Genomic DNA, 19,238 nt, shown 5'->3' with positions numbered 1-19,238 from the left:
GATTAGTAATTGATAATTCAAAATATGCTCCTCATTGACTTACATTGTACGGTAAAACAGCTCTCAAAGTCACTCTTTTAGCACATAAACGAACGCAATCAACTTCCTGTTGATTTTGCCATTTTTAATAAGTAGAAAACCTGGACTGGATCCGTGGATCCGGATCCAGATCTTCAAATAGTAAAATCAACAGGAAGTTGACATTTTTATTTAAAAAAAAAAACAGTACTGGGTTTGGTGATGCTCTATATTGTCTGAATCAGCTATGTTTTGGTTCATTTATGTGCTAAAAGAGTGACTCTGAGAGCTGTTTTACCGTACAATGTAAGTCAATGAGGAGCATATTTTGAATTATCATTTTTTTAAATATATATATAGATTAAATCTTTCAATGACGCATCTGTCATTTTAGATTTATTTGGCTATTAAAAAATTCTAGATCTACAAGTAGATACTACAAGATCTACTTGTAGATCTGCAATTTTTTTTATATTATTGTGAAAAAGGGAACATTTTCGACTCAAATCTTTGCTTCTGTGGGTCCCTTACTAAATATTTTGAGATGGGGGTCCGCGGCCAAATAAATATAATTTTGGGAGTCCTTGACATGAAAAAGTTTGAGAACCACTGATATAGAAACATACGTTAAAAAAAAAAAAAGATTTAGAAGACATTTGTAGAATCCCCAGAAGCAAAGATTTGAGTTAAAAATGTTATATATATTCAAAGGATTTGCACAAACTTTCAAGATGTTTTCAAAAATAGCAGATTGAGTGCAGCGCTATGAGCTTGTATATCTGCTATTTTTTAATAACCAAAGAAATCTAAAAATGACACAGATGCGTTCCCGCCCTTAATGGATTAAGTGGTTAATGTGTGTGTGGTGGTCGCTTACACTTCCTCTGCAGGCATGGAGTTCCTGGTTCCCAAGACGGGGTTCTTCTGTAAAGTGTGCAACCGCTTCTTCACCGGAGGACAGGAGGTTCAGCTCAGCCACTGCAAGAGCCTGAAGCACTATGAGAGCCTGGAGGTACGTACCAACCTGGAACCCGCAACGCAAGAACAGCTGACATACAAGCTCACAACCGCGTCGCGGATGAGACCGTTGTGAGCTTGGAGGTCTGCTATTCTCGGCCGTTCTCTGCGCGCGGGACGGAGCATAAATTAGGCTTGACGGGTTCTGGTGCCATGATCATAGAGCGCTCCCTCCGTTCTTATGACAGCCACTGGAGGAGGGTTTTGGTAATTATGGGGTTTGCTATTATTGTTTACACACAACAGAAACCAAGGATTATATATTTCAAGAGCGAGAGATCACAGTACAAATCCTAAGCATTCTTCCTCCACACTGGGAGAAAAACAGCATCTGAAAGTTTGATGGGATGCATTTTTACATGTGAGGCTGTGACCACTTTTACATTGCATCTTATGAGCGGTGAGGTTCATTTGGTGCCGGCCTGCGCACGCATACTGGTTCTTATCAGTGTGACGTTGTTTGTTAAGGCGTCTATAAGAAGCTATGGCAAAGCATTGTTGGTCTGTTTGATAATTCTGGCTCTTGTTCCTTCTTTGACAGAAATTCCTGAAGACCAAGAAGACGAACAAACCGTAGCTGAACATTAAAACGATGAGAAGCTGACTGACAAGAAACGAGTCATTCCTCTATTTAAACACTGTTGTTATTGTTGTTACTGTTGTCACCCGTTCAAAGTTCCACACGCTGTTGTTGCTAAACATGTTACACATTGTCACCACCAGGGATGGACATTTTCTTTTTTCTTTTTTCTTTTTTCTTCAGCATTCAATTAGTAAAGCGGTCGAGTCTAGGGCTGGGCGATATGGACGAAATGGTCACTATTTTTGACCGGGTACATAATAATCAATATTGCGACGATAATATATTGTGAGGATAATATAACATACAAGTTGGGAACTTGTACATCTGCAAATTTCACAATTGTAGCGATTAAAACCAGGGAAAGACGACACTTAAAGTATGCCATATTACGATATCCAAAATATGGTCTCATGTAACACCCAGCCCTAGTCGAGTCTACTATCTTCCCTGCTTTTCTCTTTAAGAAAGCTGTACAGGAAAAAACACACCCAACAAGGACCGTGTGAGAGCAGTGTATTTAAATGAATGAGGTAGTTGAGGTGCTGGCCACAACAAACGTATAATTATTATTATTATTATTATTATGTAATATAATTTGTTAAATTAACCAATGTTTTGACAGAAAGGTCTTCGTCAGGGCATGATAATGGATTAATTCCATGCACTAGATTTTGCGATCCTTAGCCAGATGTTTTTATTAGATAGACATTTCAATATAATGTAAGCTAATGTAGAATGCCAGCTCTACCATCCTATCCTACTATTTAATGAACAAAACTGTCAGTCCATTCTAACCCGTTTCTCTCCTCAGTGGGTTGAACTATCTGAACTTGCACATGGACATCGACCATTGCGATTGCAATTGCGAGACGTTGTGAGCTTATAGTTCAGCTATTTTCACAATATTTATCTGTGGAAGCGAGTCAGACTAAATGTAATGCCTACAATTCCTACAATTCCAAGTGCTTCTCAGGGTGCAAATATGGTTATTTTGGGGGGTCGTGGCCTGAAAAGTTTGGGAACCCTTGCCCATAGGCAATGACATCTGTAGTAATACCCTCAAGCTATGGCATCTCCACACTCACAGTATCCATATATGGGATATGTAGTCACAGTATCCATAGGCTATGGGATCTTCAGTCACAGTACCCTCATGCTATAGCATCTGTAGTCACAATACCCATAGTTTATGGGATCTGTAGTCACAGTACCCTCAGGCTATGGCACCTGTAGTCACAGTATCCATAGGCTATGGGATCTGTAGTCACAGTCCCCGCAGGCTATGGAATCTGTTGTCGTGGTCACCAGATGTTTGCCCTCAGAATAGGACGACAGGGTTCAATTGGTTAAGCTTTGCTTTCTCTGCTGTGCTGAATCCAGTAATTCTCATAACGTTTTCATGTCAAGGACCCCCAAATTAATATGTATTTGACCACAGACCCCCATCTGAAAATATGTTGTGCCGAGTACCCCTATTGAAGATGTGTGTTGTTAAAATGTTTCACAAATGTTGCAATTATGTTCCAAAACATTCAAGATTCTTTTTTAAATAGTACAAGCTCACAATTGTGAACTTGTAGATCTGCTATTTTCAAACATCCCAATAAGGTTTAAGTGGTTGGAGTTTAATGCTGTATTATCTAATTTAGCTGGGGACCCCCTGCAACCCCCTCAAGGACCCCTGGGGGGTCCCGGGACCCCACTTTGAGAACCATCGTTGTAATCCTCCAGAGTAAAGTGCTGATTGGTCGAATCACCATTATCATTAATAACCATAAACCTGGTCTATCGCCATTATTAATAACCATAAACCTGGTCTATCACCATTATCATTAATTGCCATAAACCTGGTCTATTACCATTAATAACCATACACTGGTAGTAAACGCCTGGCTCACCCCATGCGATTTGATCTGTCAGCTTCATGTCCATCCTTAACTTTTTGATTTGTTTTTCTTTTGTGGTGCTTTGATCTGTCCTGGGTGAAAACATGTTGACTTAAAAGAGTTTTTTGCAGAGAAAACTGTAAAAAGAGAGAAAAAAAATATGAATAAATAAAGTTTGTTCTATTAAGTTGCTTTTTCCTGTTCATACTTTGTTTATGCACATTTACTTTGTTTCAGTTTCAATTCACTGATCTCTATCTTGCACGCGCGTGTGTGTGTCGCGCACGCACACACACACACACACACACCCGCCCAAACTAGGGAAATTCCCTGACTCATTTTCCTGTGAACACACACCACTGCAGAACCAAAAGGAAGCATTGCCTGTGCTACTACGCCACATTGTTTGTGTGGGTAAGTTGACATTTTTATTGAAAGAGAAAATAGTTTTAGTCTCAAACTCAGGAGAGTATATTAACTAATAATACAAGATGCTATGCAGCTGGGTTCAGTTTACATTGGGTTAGTTACAGGGAAAAATTGGTCTCTTTCTCAGTCGAGTGTTGATGTTAGCCTGTTGTTTATTGTATTCTGGGGCAGTTCAAATATGATTATTTTCCAGGTCCCAGCCTGAAAAGGTTGCTTTGTGCCACTACACACCCTTTGCATGATATGAGTGGAGAGGATTCAAAGGGTTTCTTCATATTGAGATAAAATTGTTGCTTAGAATATTGTGAAGACACTAAACTGGAAGTCTACTGTATCGTTCTTGTCGATTCTTTGTGCTTCACAAACTTGGTCTTCCAAGCTGCTTCGATATAAATGTAGACGGTAAACAGGATTATAGAACACAAAGAAAAGTACTTCCTCATTGTTGGGCTGATGTTGAGGGAAAAGAAAGAACAATTCTGATAGTTGTGGATTTTACAAAAAGTATAAACTTCACTGTCCACAAGTGGACATGTATACGGTTTCACAGCAGTGATGATTGTGAAGACATAAATTGTTAAGTACTACCATTAATTCTATGTTCATATTTTCAAAAAACAAACAAACATGCATTTCACAATGGACCACATATTCAGATCTGCAAGCTTGTAGATCTGCTATTTTTAAACAGGCAAAGTATAAAATAAATAGCACTCGATTGGTTAATACATGGATAATAATCTAAGTAACTAGTAACTAAGCAAAGGTATTGAAAATTGGAAATACTCAAGTAGCGTAACTCAAGATTAAGTACAAGCTGCTATTTTCACAGCTTAAAATAATGATAAAAAGGAATGTTTTTGTACATACAAGGTTTCCACTCAACAGCAAATTATGCAACCAAAGTTGTTGCAAAGTTTGCAAGTCTAGTCTTTCTTTTATAACAGCACACGTGTGTGTGTGTGTGTGTGTGTGTGTGTGTGTGTGTTCCCATTAAAATCAGGAATGTCATTTTAGATTTGAGCTAAAAAAGCATTATTTTATACTTTGGCTATTAAAAAATAGCAGATATACAAAGAAAAGCTCACAGGGCCATCACTTTGTACTGCGCTGTGAGCTTGTAGATCAGCTATTTTTCAGGTCTTAACGGGTTAAGTGTGTGTGTGTGTGTGTGTGTGTGTGTGTGTGTGTGTGTGTGTGTGTGTGTGTGTGTGTGTGTGTGTGTGTGTGTGTGTGTGTGTGTGTGTGTGTGTGTGTGTGTGTGTGTGTGTGTGTGTGCGTGCGTGCGTGCGTGCGTGCGTGCGTGCGTGCGTGCGTGCGTGCGTGCGTGCGTGCGCGAGAGAGAGAGTGTGCTTACTAGCCCTTTCTCTCACAGACATTCATTTATACTGGTCTGATTTGGCTTCTTGCCTGCCATCTGCTGGTAAAACAAGACATTGCAGCACATAGTGTGTCAGTGTTTTGGTGTTGAGGACACATTGTGGCTCAGTGTACTGACACTTAAAGGAGTAGTTCACCCAAACAAATTCTTATTTTCTATCAATTGCATGAAGCAATGAAGCCTCGAATTCAGGGATTTTTGTTTGCTTTTGTCACATTCCTATGCCAATAATTTGATGGCCGCGTCAATTGGAGGCACTGAGTCTCCTCCACCAGTCATCAAATTATTGAACGCAACAAAAACAAAAACATCTCCATGAATTCAATGCTTCATGGGGTGTGTATTGATATAAAATAAGTATTTTTTGGGGTGAACTACTCCTTTAAGAAAAAAAAAAAAACACAGATCTATATGGTTTTCTATCCCATAACACAATGTATTCTGTGTGTTTTTGTAAGGTTGATGTCTCGTAATAATGAGTCTGTCTGTGGCGAGAGAGGAGGAGGAGGCCCTCACCTCTAAAATCACCCTGTCTGATGACCATGGCCATGTCCATGGCCATGTCCAACCTCACAGGTAAGGTCACACTGACTGGGTTTTTATATAAAATATAAAATATTCAGTTATTCAATATCAGGTCCCTGCAACGTGGATCCCCAGCACCAGTCCTGCAATGGGAATAGCGGTTAATAACTCACAGTGAAATATATTAGAATGGCATCCTTTTCAATCAACAGTTACCATAGTTAAAGGATAGTGTTGGTTATAGGTCTACAGGTGCCCGGTAGTCAGTGGTGGAAAAAGTAATCAAATGTTTTACCTAAGTAAAAGTATCAATACTGCAATATAGAAATACTCTGTTAAAAGTAAAAGTCCAGAATTAAAAATGTACTTGAGTAAAAGCACAAAAGTATTGGCATCAAAATGTACTTAAAGTACCAAAAGCAAAAGTACTAAATTGTTTGAAAATAGCAGATCTACAAGCTCACAACGCGTCGCATTGTGAGCTTGTAGATCGGCTATTTTCAAATAGCCTATGTATAAAATACAGCTAAAGTGGTTAATGTATGTTTTATAATGTAATATCTATCTGCAAAGTAACTAGTAACTAAAGTTTTCAAATAATTGTAGTGGCGTAAAAGTACAATATTTGCCTCTGAGATGTAGTGGAGTATAAGTAAAAGTACTGAATATTGGAAATACTCCAGTAAAGTAAAAGTACCTCAAAATTGTACTTAAGTACAGTACTTGAGTAAATGTACTTAGTTACTTTGCACCACTGCCGGTAGTACAAAATAACAAAATACACAAAAATAAACCCAAAACAACAAATCACAAATAATAAAGAGTCGAATAAACGAATGCTCTGGCCGTTAAGCTGTATTTTGTGGACTGGACAACAACCATTAAACCATATATAAGGCGAGATCAAGCAGCACGGTTTCCGTATGGTTACAGTTGTCCCCGACCCCCCTGTCACGCTAGGCTGTTTTATGAATGGGAGGAGGGTGTGTAGAATAACGCCCAACGAAGGCTGATGTTCTCAATGGTGTAACCATGGACCAGTGTTGATTTCGGCGACTAAAACTATTACGGAAATCTTTCGTTGACTACCTTTTTTCACTGACGGAACAAAATAAAAATGAAATAAAAAATATTCTACGTTGACTAAAACTAAGACTAAATGTTAGGGAGGGACGAGTGGAGAAGAGATCCAGTAGAACTAAGACTAGTGGAGAAGAGATCCAGTAGAACTAAGACTAGTGGAGAAGAGATCCAGTAGAACTAAGACTAGTGGAGAAGTGATCCAGTAGAACTAAGACTAGTGGAGAAGAGATCCAGTAGAACTAAAAGACAAGTCATGTTATGTTTGGTTGCGCTCGGGTGTTGCGCTCTTAAAGTAGCAGATAAGCTTGTAGATTTGCTATTTTCAGCATGCAACCAAGTGTAAAATCAGCCTTTACGATGCCATCAAGGCACCGCCAAAATACAATTTAGTCGACCAAATCAACTGTAGCTTTAGTCGACTGTAATCTTATGATATTTAGTCGACTAAAACTAAAACATTTCAGATGACTAAAATATGACTAAAACTAAATGGAATTTTATTCAGAAGACTATGACTAAAACGAAATCAAAATTTGCTGTCGAAATCAACACTGCTATACACCCGTCAAAGCAGCAGTTAGTGTCACTGGCCCACGTTTGCAAAGGGCAGACCGCACATTTCTGCAATGCCAGGTAGCGAACTTCTATGCATGGTGAGGTGACACACACACACACACACACACACACGCAAGGTTTAGACCATTGGTTCTGAAAGTGGGGTGCGGGGGTACCAGGGGGTCACCAGCAAAATGTGTTAATATAGCGTCACAATCATTTTAACCACTTTAACCATATTGTATAGTTTGTACAAGTTTATACAAGCTCATGGCACGGCACTCAGTGCCGTGCCATGAGCTTGTAGATCTGCTATTTTTGAAACATTTTGGGTGTCGCGCGATGAGCTTGTAGATCTGCTATATTTTCACTGTTTTTGAATAGCCAAAGTATACAATAATAATGGTTAAAATTACAGATGTTTTCCCGGCATTAATGGGTTAAAAACACACTCAAAGAATGCTTCACTTGAATTGTACTGTAACTCTAAGGCAAAGGTGGGCAACTTGATGATGGAGAGGGCCAGAGATATTTACACACTCACTCCAGAGGTTCACATTGCATATACTGTCGGGCCATTCTATGTCACACAAAAGTAGCAATAATAGCAGATCTACAAGCTCAAAACGCGTCGCAGTGCGACGCGTTTTGAGCTTGTAGATCTGCTATTTTTGCTATTTTTGAATTGGAATTCAGATTTCTGTTGTGCTATTTTTTAATTGGAATCCTGAAAAGTAACATTTGTATTTAATTTCAAATGCATTTAGTTATGTTAACTTTATGAACTTAAAAACAAATACATTGGACATAACAAAAGTCAATAGAATTGTAATACTAGTCATAAAGCGGGTCATGTTTGCATGTTTGGAATTGTAACAGCTGAAATCAATGATATATCAGTATTCTGATATTAACCTGCGGGCCGCATTAATAATAATAATAATAATAATAATAATAATAATAATAATAAACTATTTGTATAGCACCTTTCATGACATGACATGCAGCTCAAAGTGCTTTACAGAGCAAGAATACAATTACAGTTACAAATAATTTAACAATAAAGCAAATAAGAAAAGCAGAAGCATAAAACACATTAAAATAATAGCAAAGGGCAGTGAATCAGGCAATACAGAGGACATGTACAACAACACAGAGATTTAAAAATTAAACGAAGGTGGGGGCCGCATGTGGCCCCCGGGCCGCCTGTTACCCATGTATGCTATAAGGTTACATTATAATGGGTTTTTTTCAGGGTTGAACAGCAAACATCAGAGAGCTCTGTGCCCAGCAGCGCTGTGTCCATGAAGAGTGACTGGTCCATGGATCTACCACCCAACTTTAAAGATGGACAAACGTACGACTTTTTTCACTTCCCTCCTCTAATTTAAAAACACATTGAACAAAGATCTGTATCTCTGAGAGTGTGAGCCACAGACCCATAGTTATGGGGGTCCATGGCCCTAAAACAGTTGTTCTCAAACTTGTCCAAGTCAAGGACCTCCAAATTGATATGTATTTGGCCGCGGTGAAAAAGTGTTGTACCAGGGACCCCCAGAAGAGAAGATTTATCTAAATCTAAATCTTCCAAACATTTTCAATATTCTTGTGCAGCGCAGCACTAGGTGACACGCTGTGAGCTTGTAGATCTGCTATTTTGTCACTGTTTTTGAATAGCCAAAGTATAAAATCTAAAATGACAGATGCTTCCCCGGCAGTGGTGGGAAAAGTACTCAAATTCTTTACTTAAGTAAAAGTACCGATACTGCAATATAAAAATAATCTATTACAAGTAAAAGTCCAGAATTAAAAATGTATTTGAGTAAAAGTACAAAAGTATTGGCATCAAAATGTACTTAAAGTATCAAAAGTAAAAGTACTAAATATTTGAAAATAGCAGATCTACAAGCTCACAACGTGTCGCCATGCGACGCGTTGTGAGCTTGTAGATCTGCTATTTTCAAATAGCCTATGTATAAAATAGGGCTAAAGTGGTTAATGTATGTTTCATTATATCATAGTTTATATCTGTAAAGTAACTAGTAACTAAAGTTTTCAAGTAAATGTAGTGGAGTAAAAGTACAATGTTTGCCTCCGAGATGTAGTGGAGTAGAAGTAAAAGTACTGACAATTGGAAATACTCAAGTAAAGTACAAATACCTCAAAATTGAATTCTACTGAAACTCTAAGGTAACATTATAATGTTTTTTTTCTTCAGGGTTGAACGGGACACATCAGAGAGCTCTGTGCCCAGCAGCGCTGTGTCCATGAAGAGTGACTGGTCCATGGATCTACCACCCAACTTTAAAGATGGGCAAACGTATGACTTTGTTCACTTCCCCCTCTAATTAAAAAAATTAAATAACAAAGATCTGTATCTCTGAGAGTGTGAGCTACAGACCCATAGTTATGGGGGTCCATGGCCCTTAAAGCAGTGGTTTTCAAACTTGTCCAAGTCAAGGACTCCCAAATTGATATTTGGCCTTCTGAAAAAGTTTTGTGCCAGGGACCCCCAGAAGAGAAGATTTATGTTAAAAAAAATCTAAATTATTCAAAATCTTCCAAACATTTTTGATATTTAAAAAAAACAAATCAAAATTCAAAAAGTAAAAAAAAATAGCAGATCTACAAGCTCATAGCGCGGCACCGAGTGCCGTGCTATGAGCTTGTAGATCTGCTATTTTTGAAAAACCTTGAAAAAGTGTGCATATCTTTGAATATCTATATTTTTTAAAAGCAAAAATTTACTGATATCTTTGCTTCTGGGGGTTCCTGGCACAAAAAGAAATGTGGGGGTCCGTGGCATGAAAAAGGTTGAAAACCACTGGACTAAACAACCAAATCTCCACATTCTCTGGACAAAGTGACACATTCAAGTATCTGACAATGTATAAAGTCACCATACCAACTTTGATGAGGCAGTATTGTGTTGTTTTAAAAAGTTTTGTTTCGTTGCTTTTCTTTTTCATTTCCTGACAACTTAATATTTTGGACATAGTTGGTTTCTGCCCGACAGCAGAGATATTTTAAAACACACTCAAAGAATGCTTCACTTGAATTCTACTGTAACTCTAAGGCAGTGGGAGGCAACCTTAGGCACGGGTGCCGACATTGGCACAGGGGAGGGTGATCACTGGCACACTGGCATAAGTGTGTGAGAGAGAGGTTTTTCTTTTAAAATTAAATATTCAAAAACAAGTTTAGTCAGTTACATTAAAGGGATATTTATGTCCTTCTAATGCGTGAGGGGGCTGTGCATTTTTTGTACTTTTTTCATTCATTTTTAATATATTTAGATAGGTGGGTTATTGCTCTGTGTCATGTGGTCATTACATCCTGATGTGAAAGAAAATATTTCTAAAGAAGAAAAATAAGAAAATAAAGGTTGTTATGTTATGTATAGCCTATGGACAATCAAAATCAGTTGGAAATATTACATTTTGATGTGGTGTCATAATTAAACTTGATACGGCACACTGACTATCAAGACAATTAAAATGTGGCACTTTGTGTCAAAAAGGTTGCCGACCCCTGCTCTAAGGTAACATTTGTAATGTTTTTTGTTCCATCAGAGTTGAACGGGACACATCAGAGAGCTCTCTGCCCAGCGCTGTGTCCGTGAAGAGTGACTGGTCCATGGATCTACCACCCAACTATAAAGATGGACAAACGTATGATGATGTTTTTCACTTCCCCCCCTCAAATTTTCAAAAAACGTTTTAACAAATGTTAAACATTTCAAATGTTCAGAAATAGAGAAAATAGAAAATCTACAAGCTCACTGTGACGCGTTGTGAACATTTCATTGTGACGTCGTGATGCATACGGAGCTTGTAGATTTGTTAATTTCCGCTATTTGTCCTACGAAAAAGTACATAGAGCTTTGGTTATACTGTATATCGTCTATGTCAGGTGGAAAACTCATATGTCCAAAACTGTTACTTTTCCGGATTCAATTTAAAAACAAAAGCATCTACAAACTCTAGAACTTGCAGTTCTACTACTTTTGTATGACGCTGTAGGATGATCAAGTAGGATTTTAATTTACAAAAAAACTCAAAAAGTTATAATATGTAGTACTTCTGCCTGACAGGCAGCAAAGATATACAAAGAAATGCTTCACTTCACTACTACTGTAACTCTAAGGCAGTGGGTGTCAAGTAACTAAGTACATGTACTCAGGTACTGTACTAAAGTACAATTTTGACATTTTATTTTTCTTGACTATTTCCAATTGTCAATACCTAATACTCAGAGGCAAATATTGTACTTTTTACTCCACTACAATTCTTTGAAAACTTCAGTTACTAGTTACTTTGTACATTTTGATTATTAATACATTATAAAATTGGAATATGTTTTAATTGAATTAATCATAACTCATTGAGTGCCATTGACGTGTTTTACCGCAATGGCAAGATATCATTATCTGAAGATTTACAGTAACTGAATTAGTTAACACAAATCTTGTATGAGGGTCCCTGGCACAAAACATTTTGGAGATGGGGAGTCCACAGATAAATACATAGTATTGTTGGGTTCCTTGACATGAAATATTTGAGAACTACTGGTTTAAACAACATTAGGAAGCAACTACATAGATACAGACATGGCAACACTGTTCATGACTCATGAGATGCAATGCATTGGTTCTCAAAGTGACGTAACATTTTAAATAATACATTCTCACTAGATGAGCATTGTTATCATGTGTTTCTAGTCGTGTTCCAGAACACAGACCACGTTCCCCTGGACCCAGCTGGGAGTCCATGAAGAGTGATCGCTCCATGGACTTCCCATGCAACTTCAAGGGTACAAACTACCGCACTGAACAGAGGTAAGATGTGAAAATATGTGGTAAAAATCTCAAAACCTTTAGTTACTAGTTACTTTGTAGATTTTGATTATTATTACAAAACATACATTAACCATTTCAGCTATATATACATTTCGGCCATTTGAAAATAGCTGATCTACAAGCTCACAATGCGTCGCGATGTGACACATTTTTCAAAGGATTTATATACACTTGAAAACTTTGAAAAGTACTGCATAATGAGTACTTTTACTGTTGATACTTTTAAGTACATTTTTATGTCAATAATTTAGTACTTTGCAAGTTGAGGAAGCTCTCAGCTCTGAACTCACCACAATCCATACTTGGCTTACCGGTAAACTGTCACTACACCTTGGGAAAACAGAATCCATTCTCTTTGGGACCAACATTCCCTCAGTAAGATGAATGTAAATAACTTCAATGTAAAAGGCGATGACACAGTAATCTCTAGCAAAGAAGAGATTACCTATTTGGGCTCTATTCTTGACAAACACCTGACAGGTGAAAGCATGGCAACATAGGTGATAAAAAGAGTAAATCAGAGAACCAGATTTCTTGGGCAGAATTTCCTCTTGTCAACAAAAGTGCTCTCAGGACTCTTTCCGGAGCCCTCGTTCAGCCCCTTTTTGACTATGCTTCAAACCTCCCAAAACAAACTGATTCGACTGCTTCTCGGCCTGGGGCCCATGACCCACCTTTGTCCCACACATTTTGCTTGCTTAGGATGGCTCATAGAAGACAGGGTTAAACAACAAAAAATGGGATTGGCTTTTAAAGTAGTCAATGCGACTATGCCCTCAATACCCGCATATCTGACTAAATACCTCCAAAAAGTTAGCGACACCCACAGCAACAATACTAGAGGGAGCGTAAACAACGATCTGGCACCACCCACTAGAGCTCTTCACGGGTCCAAAAAAAACGAAATGGAAATGTGAAATCTGATCCAATTCCGACCCGTTCCGAAAAAATAATCCAATAACAAAACCAAACCCGAGTGGACCCATTACAATTTCGTCCGACCCGTTCCGACCTTTTTTTTTTTTTACGGACCCGGACCCTAATTGGACTGGTGAAATTTGTTCCGAAACCCGATTATTTCCGAGATTTTACAGACCCCGACCCTGCAGACACCCCTTCAATAAAGCGCATATGAAACAATACAAAAATAAATAAATATGCGCAGAGGTAGCCTATTAATGTAATATGTGTGACAAAAGGTTTTCTTTGTAAATGTGGACTTTATGAAATAATAGCAGACCTATTGACCACTGACCATTTTATGATTAAAGCTTTGCTTTCACCTTGTTCATTGAGGACAATGGTGTCAGAGGAATTCATGGATGCACGCCGGTGTTTTCAAATCAGCCTGGCTGGCAGCTGGCTTGCCTTGCAGTACGGTGCGGTGCGCAGTAACTAAGTACATTTACTCAAGTACTGTACTAATAGCCGATCTACAAGCTCACACTGCGTCGCGTCGTTCCGGACTTTTACTTTTAATAGAGTATTTCTACATTGCAGTATTGATAGTTTTACTTAAGTTAACACCGCTGGTGCGCATGCATTGCGTAGCTCAACTTTTTTGAGCTACCAGCCTAAAACATCATGCAAGATGCACAGCCATTCATGTCGCTGCTGCACTAAACCTGATCCCAGGTCAGTCTAAAACATCACACACACGTTAAACAGCACTTCATTGCATTTCTCCCCTGATTAGTGCAGCCGCAGCAGTGCTTCAGTGAGTGGGCTTCTAACACTGAAGCACTGCTGCTATTCGACCCAAAAGAGCCCCCGAGCTTCTTCTCTTCACGCTGGAACTCGTACACCAATCCAGACCTTGCCTTTGCTGTATGTCGTAATAACGACCTGAAATCGGAGAGACATGTCCTGGACAGGTTCCCTCGGTCACACCATCGACCATCAGTCATCAAAGTACCATCACTGGTACAGCCAGTAGCTGGCAAACCGGTCAGGAGATGGAACTTCAGGAAAGCGAACTGGCAGATGTTTATGGCTGAAACGGAGAGAAGAACTGCTGGTCTCCCGGACCCAGAAGCAGCCGATGTTGATGCTGCATACACCGCCTACTGTGAAGTCCTCCTAAGGGCAGCAAAGCACAACATCCCACGTGGATTCAATAAGAACTATATCCCTGGCTGGGACGAGGAGTGCAGCTACCTGCTGCGTCAACACCAGCAGGCGAGCTCCAGGGGAGAAATGGACGCAACAGCAACAACTCTACTGCAGAAGCTGGACAACACCCGAAGGGCTAGGTGGACTGAAGTAGTGGAATCTATCGACTTCACCCACTCCAGCCGGAAGGCATGGCAGACAATCAACCTGCTCTCAGGGAGAAAAACAACACCCCGTAGGTGTCCAGTGTCAGCCGACGCCATTGCTTCCCAGCTCCTAAAAAATGGCCGCTTCCCTGAGGCAGACAAACACTTCACTCGTCTGACATCGTGTGAGGTGTCATCTCTCTCCAGGGCAGCCAACGTGGATGCTAACCTTTCGGGAGACTTCACGACAGCGGAACTAAGGGCAGCAATGAAAAAACTGAGACAATATCCATCCAGAGTTTGTCATACACCAAAGTGAAAGAACATCCCACTGGCTTTGCTCGTTCTTCTCATCGTGCTTCCGGAGGTCCAAGATTCCAAAAACCTGGCGCCGTGCCTCCGTCATAGCCTTGCCAAAGCCAAACAAACCCCCCGAAGACCCGAAGTCCTATAGGCCCATCTCTCTGCTCTGCGTCCCAAATAAGATCCTGGAGAGGCTTATACACAGCCGTATCGAGCCAGTGGTGGACCCACAACTCCCCCCGGAACAAGCCGGCTTTCGCAGAGGCAGGTCAACAGTGGACCAGGTTACGCTACTCACTCAGGACATAGAGGACAGCTTTCAGGACAATGAGAAAGCCGGAGTTGTATTCCTGGACCTGACAGCCGCCTACGACACCGTGTGGCACCGTGGACTACATCTGAAACTGCTGAGGACAATCCCGGACCGGCATATGGTGAGGTTCATCATGGAGATGATATCCAACCGGAGCTTCATCCTACAGACCAGCGATGGCCAGATCAGTAGGCTCAGAAGGCTGAGGAACGGCGTCCCGCAAGGCTCCGTCCTCTCACCAATGTTGTTTAACATCTACATTCATGACCTGCCAGATACAACATCCACTAAGTACGGCTATGCGGACGACCTGGCTATCATGCTTCGACGTCCAACATGGAAGGCGATGGAAGATGGCCTCAACCGAGACATGGGCATCCTGGCAAACTACCTCCAGAAGTGGCATCTTCAGCTCAGCATGGGCAAAACAGTGTCTGCAGCTTACCACCTCTACAACCGGGAAGCAAGAAGGGAACTGGATGTGCATGTTGGCAACCACCGCCTGGAGTTCCAGCAAGCCCCCAAGTACCTCGGCGTATGCTTGGACCGAACACTCTCCTACAAGCAACATTTGGATGAAGTGAAGGCCAAAACAACAGCAAGGGTCTCGCTCATTCGACGCCTAGCAGGTTCAACTTGGGGAGCTTCCCCCCAGACCCTACGCATATCTACGCAAGCCCTGGTCCTGCCCGTAGCAGAATACTGCGCCCCTGTCTGGAGCAGAAGCCCCCACGTCAACAAGGTTGACACTGTCATCAACAGCGCTCTCCGGACAGTAACTGGTTGTCTGAAACCCACCCCTGTGTCCTACCTGCCAGTCCTAGCTGGAATCGCCCCAGCCAGTCTCCGACGGGATGCGGCTACCCTCGCCCTGGCAAGAAAGGCCCAGAAATACGACTGGCACATCCTGCACAAAGCCACAACAACACCGGCACCATCAGGCAGGCTCAAGTCTCGCCATCCCTACAACAAGGCAGCACAAGAGATGCTACAGTCTATCCCTGAGGACTTGTCCAGAGACGCCTGGCTGGCAGCATCGTGGAAACGGTCATGGGAGACAGCTGGGCCCTCCCGTATCCAGCGATACATCCAGGACCCAGGAGGAGGTGTAAAAGGAGAAGACATGCCACGCCATCTATGGACCTCGCTGAACCGTCTGCGCACTGGAGTCGGGCGCTTCAAATCTTCTATGAAGAAGTGGGGCCTAACGGACAGTGCGGCATGCGAGTGTGGCGAGCCTGAACAGACTGCCGAGCACATTATCACCGGCTGCCCCCTATACAGCCCACCCTCAGAAGCTGGTCTTTTCGACTTAGGACCAGAGACAAGGGCGTGGCTGCAGGACACTGAGTTGGCCATCTGATGATATACAAAAGAAGAAGAAGTGCAGCCGCACGCACACGCAGCAGGCATACTACGGGTCTTCTCGGATCCACTCGGGTATTACACATAATGTTAGACAGACCCGAGTTCCGAGGTAATACTGACCGATTCCGACCCGCCCCCGATTGATTATGATAAAACACGGATCAGACCCGTACGGGTCTCGGGTCCTCTCGGGTATTTTCGGAATCGGGGGGCCCGTGAAGAGCTCTACCACCCACCCATAAAACAAACATGGATACATTCCTTCTACAGCACTGCCACCCAGGTGTGGAATGCCCTGACCCCATCCCTCAAAAAATGTGGATCGCTGGCCTCCTTTAAAACAGCCCTGAAAGACCCCCGCCCCCTCCAGTTTCTTTACCCCCATTCCCTCACCCCCCCTTTTCTACTTTGTACATATAGTGTTTTTATAGTGTGATGATATTGAATGTTTTGCTGCTATTTTACACGTTGATGAATTGAATACCTAGGACCCCAATGGAAACAAGACCGCAAGGACTTTTTTGGTGTTATCCTTTTAGACAAAGTGTTTGACTGTACTCGTGCTGTTTTTACATTTCTGTCTAAAAATATTCAATCAATCAATCAAAGTTGCTGTGTTCCCATCAGGGTTGAACAGCACACATCAGAGAGTCCTGTGCCCAGCGGTGTGTCCATGAAGAGTGACTGGTCCATGAGTCTACCACACAACTTTAAAGATGGACAAACGTATGACTTTTTTCATTTAGCAAAAAAAAAGATTTGCACACATTTTCTAGATTTTTTCAAAAATAGCAGATCTACAAGCTCACAGCGTGGCACAAACTGACGCGCTGTGAGCTTGTATATCTGCTATCTTTGAATAGCCAAAGTATAAAATAATGTTTAAAGTGGTTAAAATGATTGTGAAGCTATATTAAGTAATTTAGCTGGGGACCCCCTGGTACTCCCCCGAGGGACCCCTGGGGGTCCCCGCCCGGACCCCACTTTGAGAACCAATGCATTGCATCTCATGAGTCATGAGCGGTGTTGCCATGTCTGCTTTTTATAAGGATCTTTGGGCTTGTTTTTCTGTAATGTCGCTTGTAAATATTGCTAGTTGCAGGTTACGTTTCTTTCTTTTTTTTTGGGCTTGTTTCTAAATTGTAGTTGTTTATTTGGGACGTCCCTCTTAATGTTGTTTAAACCAGTCGTTCTCAAATATTTCATGTCAAGGAACCCCCGAATGAATATGTATTTGTTCGCAGACAAATATTTTGTGCCAGTGACTATTCCATATTTATTTTATTTTTTTCATAGCAGATCTACAAGCTCAAAACTGCGACGAGCTGTGAGCTTGTAGATTGGCTATTTTCAAATAGTATCTCTAAGGTAAAATTTGTAATGTGAAGGTACTTTGTTCCCATCAGGGTTGAACGGGACACATCAGAGAGTCCTGTGCCCAGCGGTGTGTCCATGAAGAGTGACTGGTCCATGGGTCAACCGTACAACTTCAAAGATGGACAAATGTACAACTTCATTATGACTCTCCCTGGATACAAGACCCAACAGTTAAATGATAGCAGCCAGGGCTTGATTTAGCAAAAACTAAAAAAAATAAAATAATAATTACAAGCTCACAACGCGCCACATCACGACATGTTATGAGCTTGTAGATCGGCTATTTTTGCTGCTTTTGCTGTCTGAAATGTGTTTTTTTTGTTTGTTTGTTTGTTTGTTCTTTTGTTTGTTTGGTCTTTTGTTGTGTTTTTTTCACGTCGGAAGGCAGATGTATTGGCCTTTAGTCCACGTTGGTGCAGGCATGAACAATAGTACTCACAATTGTTAGAATGTTATAATGCCAGTGCATTGGTGCCTCAGAATCAAACGCTCATTAATAATTGTATTAGCTCATGTAAGTTGCATTGCTTATACATTTTCTTTTTCAGGCAGGCAGGCTGGCAAATATATAGAAAGATAGATAGATGATAGATAGATAGATAGATAGATAGATAGATAGATAGATAGATAGATAGATAGATAGATAGATACATAGATAGATAGATACAGTAGATGGACACTTTGCTTTCCTTTTCTGCAACACAGTACTGTACAATGATAAAGCCTATCAGGACATAACATTTTAAATAATACATTCTCACTAGATGAGCATTATTATCATGTGTTTCTAGTCGTGTTCCAGAACACAGACCACGTTCCCCTGGACCCAGGTGTGAGTCCATGAAGAGTGATCGCTCCATGGACTTCCCATGCAACTTCAAGGGTACAAAGTACCGCACTGAACACAAGTAAGATGCACCTTAACCCTGGCACCCCCATTTTGATCATTTCATTATTATGATTATCAAAAATGTCCTTCTTTCATTCCTTCAAAAATAGTGAAAATAGCAATCTACAAGCTCACAATGCTCTTGAGCTTGTAGATCGGCTATTTTTGTATACAACAAAGTGGTTAAACGGTCACAAACGTAACATCCGGATTTGATTGGCCAAGATTCTCGTCACACGAATCTTGGCCAATCAAATCTTGATCACAGAACTACAGTATGTCACGCGAATCGTGTGACATACTGTAGTGCTGTGATCAGCGCTACTAGATTTACAGGCCTAAACATCGAGTATGATATCATATAACATGAAGTGGCCTAAACATCTAGTATAATA

At 40.8% G+C, this 19,238-nt stretch overlaps 2 protein-coding genes across 7 annotated transcripts in view; both read left to right on the top strand.

Annotated features, from left to right (window-relative positions):
- The window catches only part of LOC308099275 (uncharacterized protein), a 41,427-nt gene extending 37,736 nt beyond the window's left edge, over positions 1-3,691 (top strand). For all 4 annotated transcript variants that reach the window (XM_080447970.1, XM_080447972.1, XM_080447969.1 and 1 more), the window contains 2 exons: positions 909-1,030; positions 1,577-3,691. In XM_080447970.1, coding sequence (XP_080304096.1) covers positions 909-1,030; positions 1,577-1,612 — 158 coding nt within the window. In that variant the 3' untranslated portion in view covers positions 1,613-3,691. The remainder of the gene's footprint in view (positions 1-908; positions 1,031-1,576) is intronic.
- Positions 3,692-3,854: 163 nt separating this feature from the next.
- Positions 3,855-19,238, top strand: part of LOC308102180 (uncharacterized protein) — a 31,030-nt gene continuing 15,646 nt past the window's right edge. The window contains exons 1-9 of one of the 3 annotated variants that reach the window (XM_080451782.1): positions 3,855-3,918; positions 5,773-5,890; positions 8,733-8,834; positions 9,696-9,797; positions 11,050-11,148; positions 12,198-12,314; positions 17,205-17,303; positions 17,984-18,082; positions 18,746-18,862. In XM_080451782.1, the coding sequence (XP_080307908.1) occupies positions 5,790-5,890; positions 8,733-8,834; positions 9,696-9,797; positions 11,050-11,148; positions 12,198-12,314; positions 17,205-17,303; positions 17,984-18,082; positions 18,746-18,862 (836 nt within the window). In that variant the 5' untranslated portion in view covers positions 3,855-3,918; positions 5,773-5,789. Of the gene's footprint in view, positions 3,919-3,957; positions 4,027-5,772; positions 5,891-8,732; positions 8,835-9,695; positions 9,798-11,049; positions 11,149-12,197; positions 12,315-17,204; positions 17,304-17,983; positions 18,125-18,745; positions 18,863-19,238 lie in introns of those variants that run through there. The other 2 variants (XM_080451780.1, XM_080451781.1) reach the window with 2 other exon arrangements.

Source organism: Gymnoscopelus braueri, assembly GCF_963280865.1.
Source record: "Gymnoscopelus braueri genome assembly, chromosome: 2".
Taxonomy (NCBI): Eukaryota; Metazoa; Chordata; class Actinopteri; order Myctophiformes; family Myctophidae; genus Gymnoscopelus; species Gymnoscopelus braueri.
The sequence above is the reverse complement of the archived record's forward strand: the minus strand, read 5'-3'. Positions and strand labels throughout refer to the sequence as shown.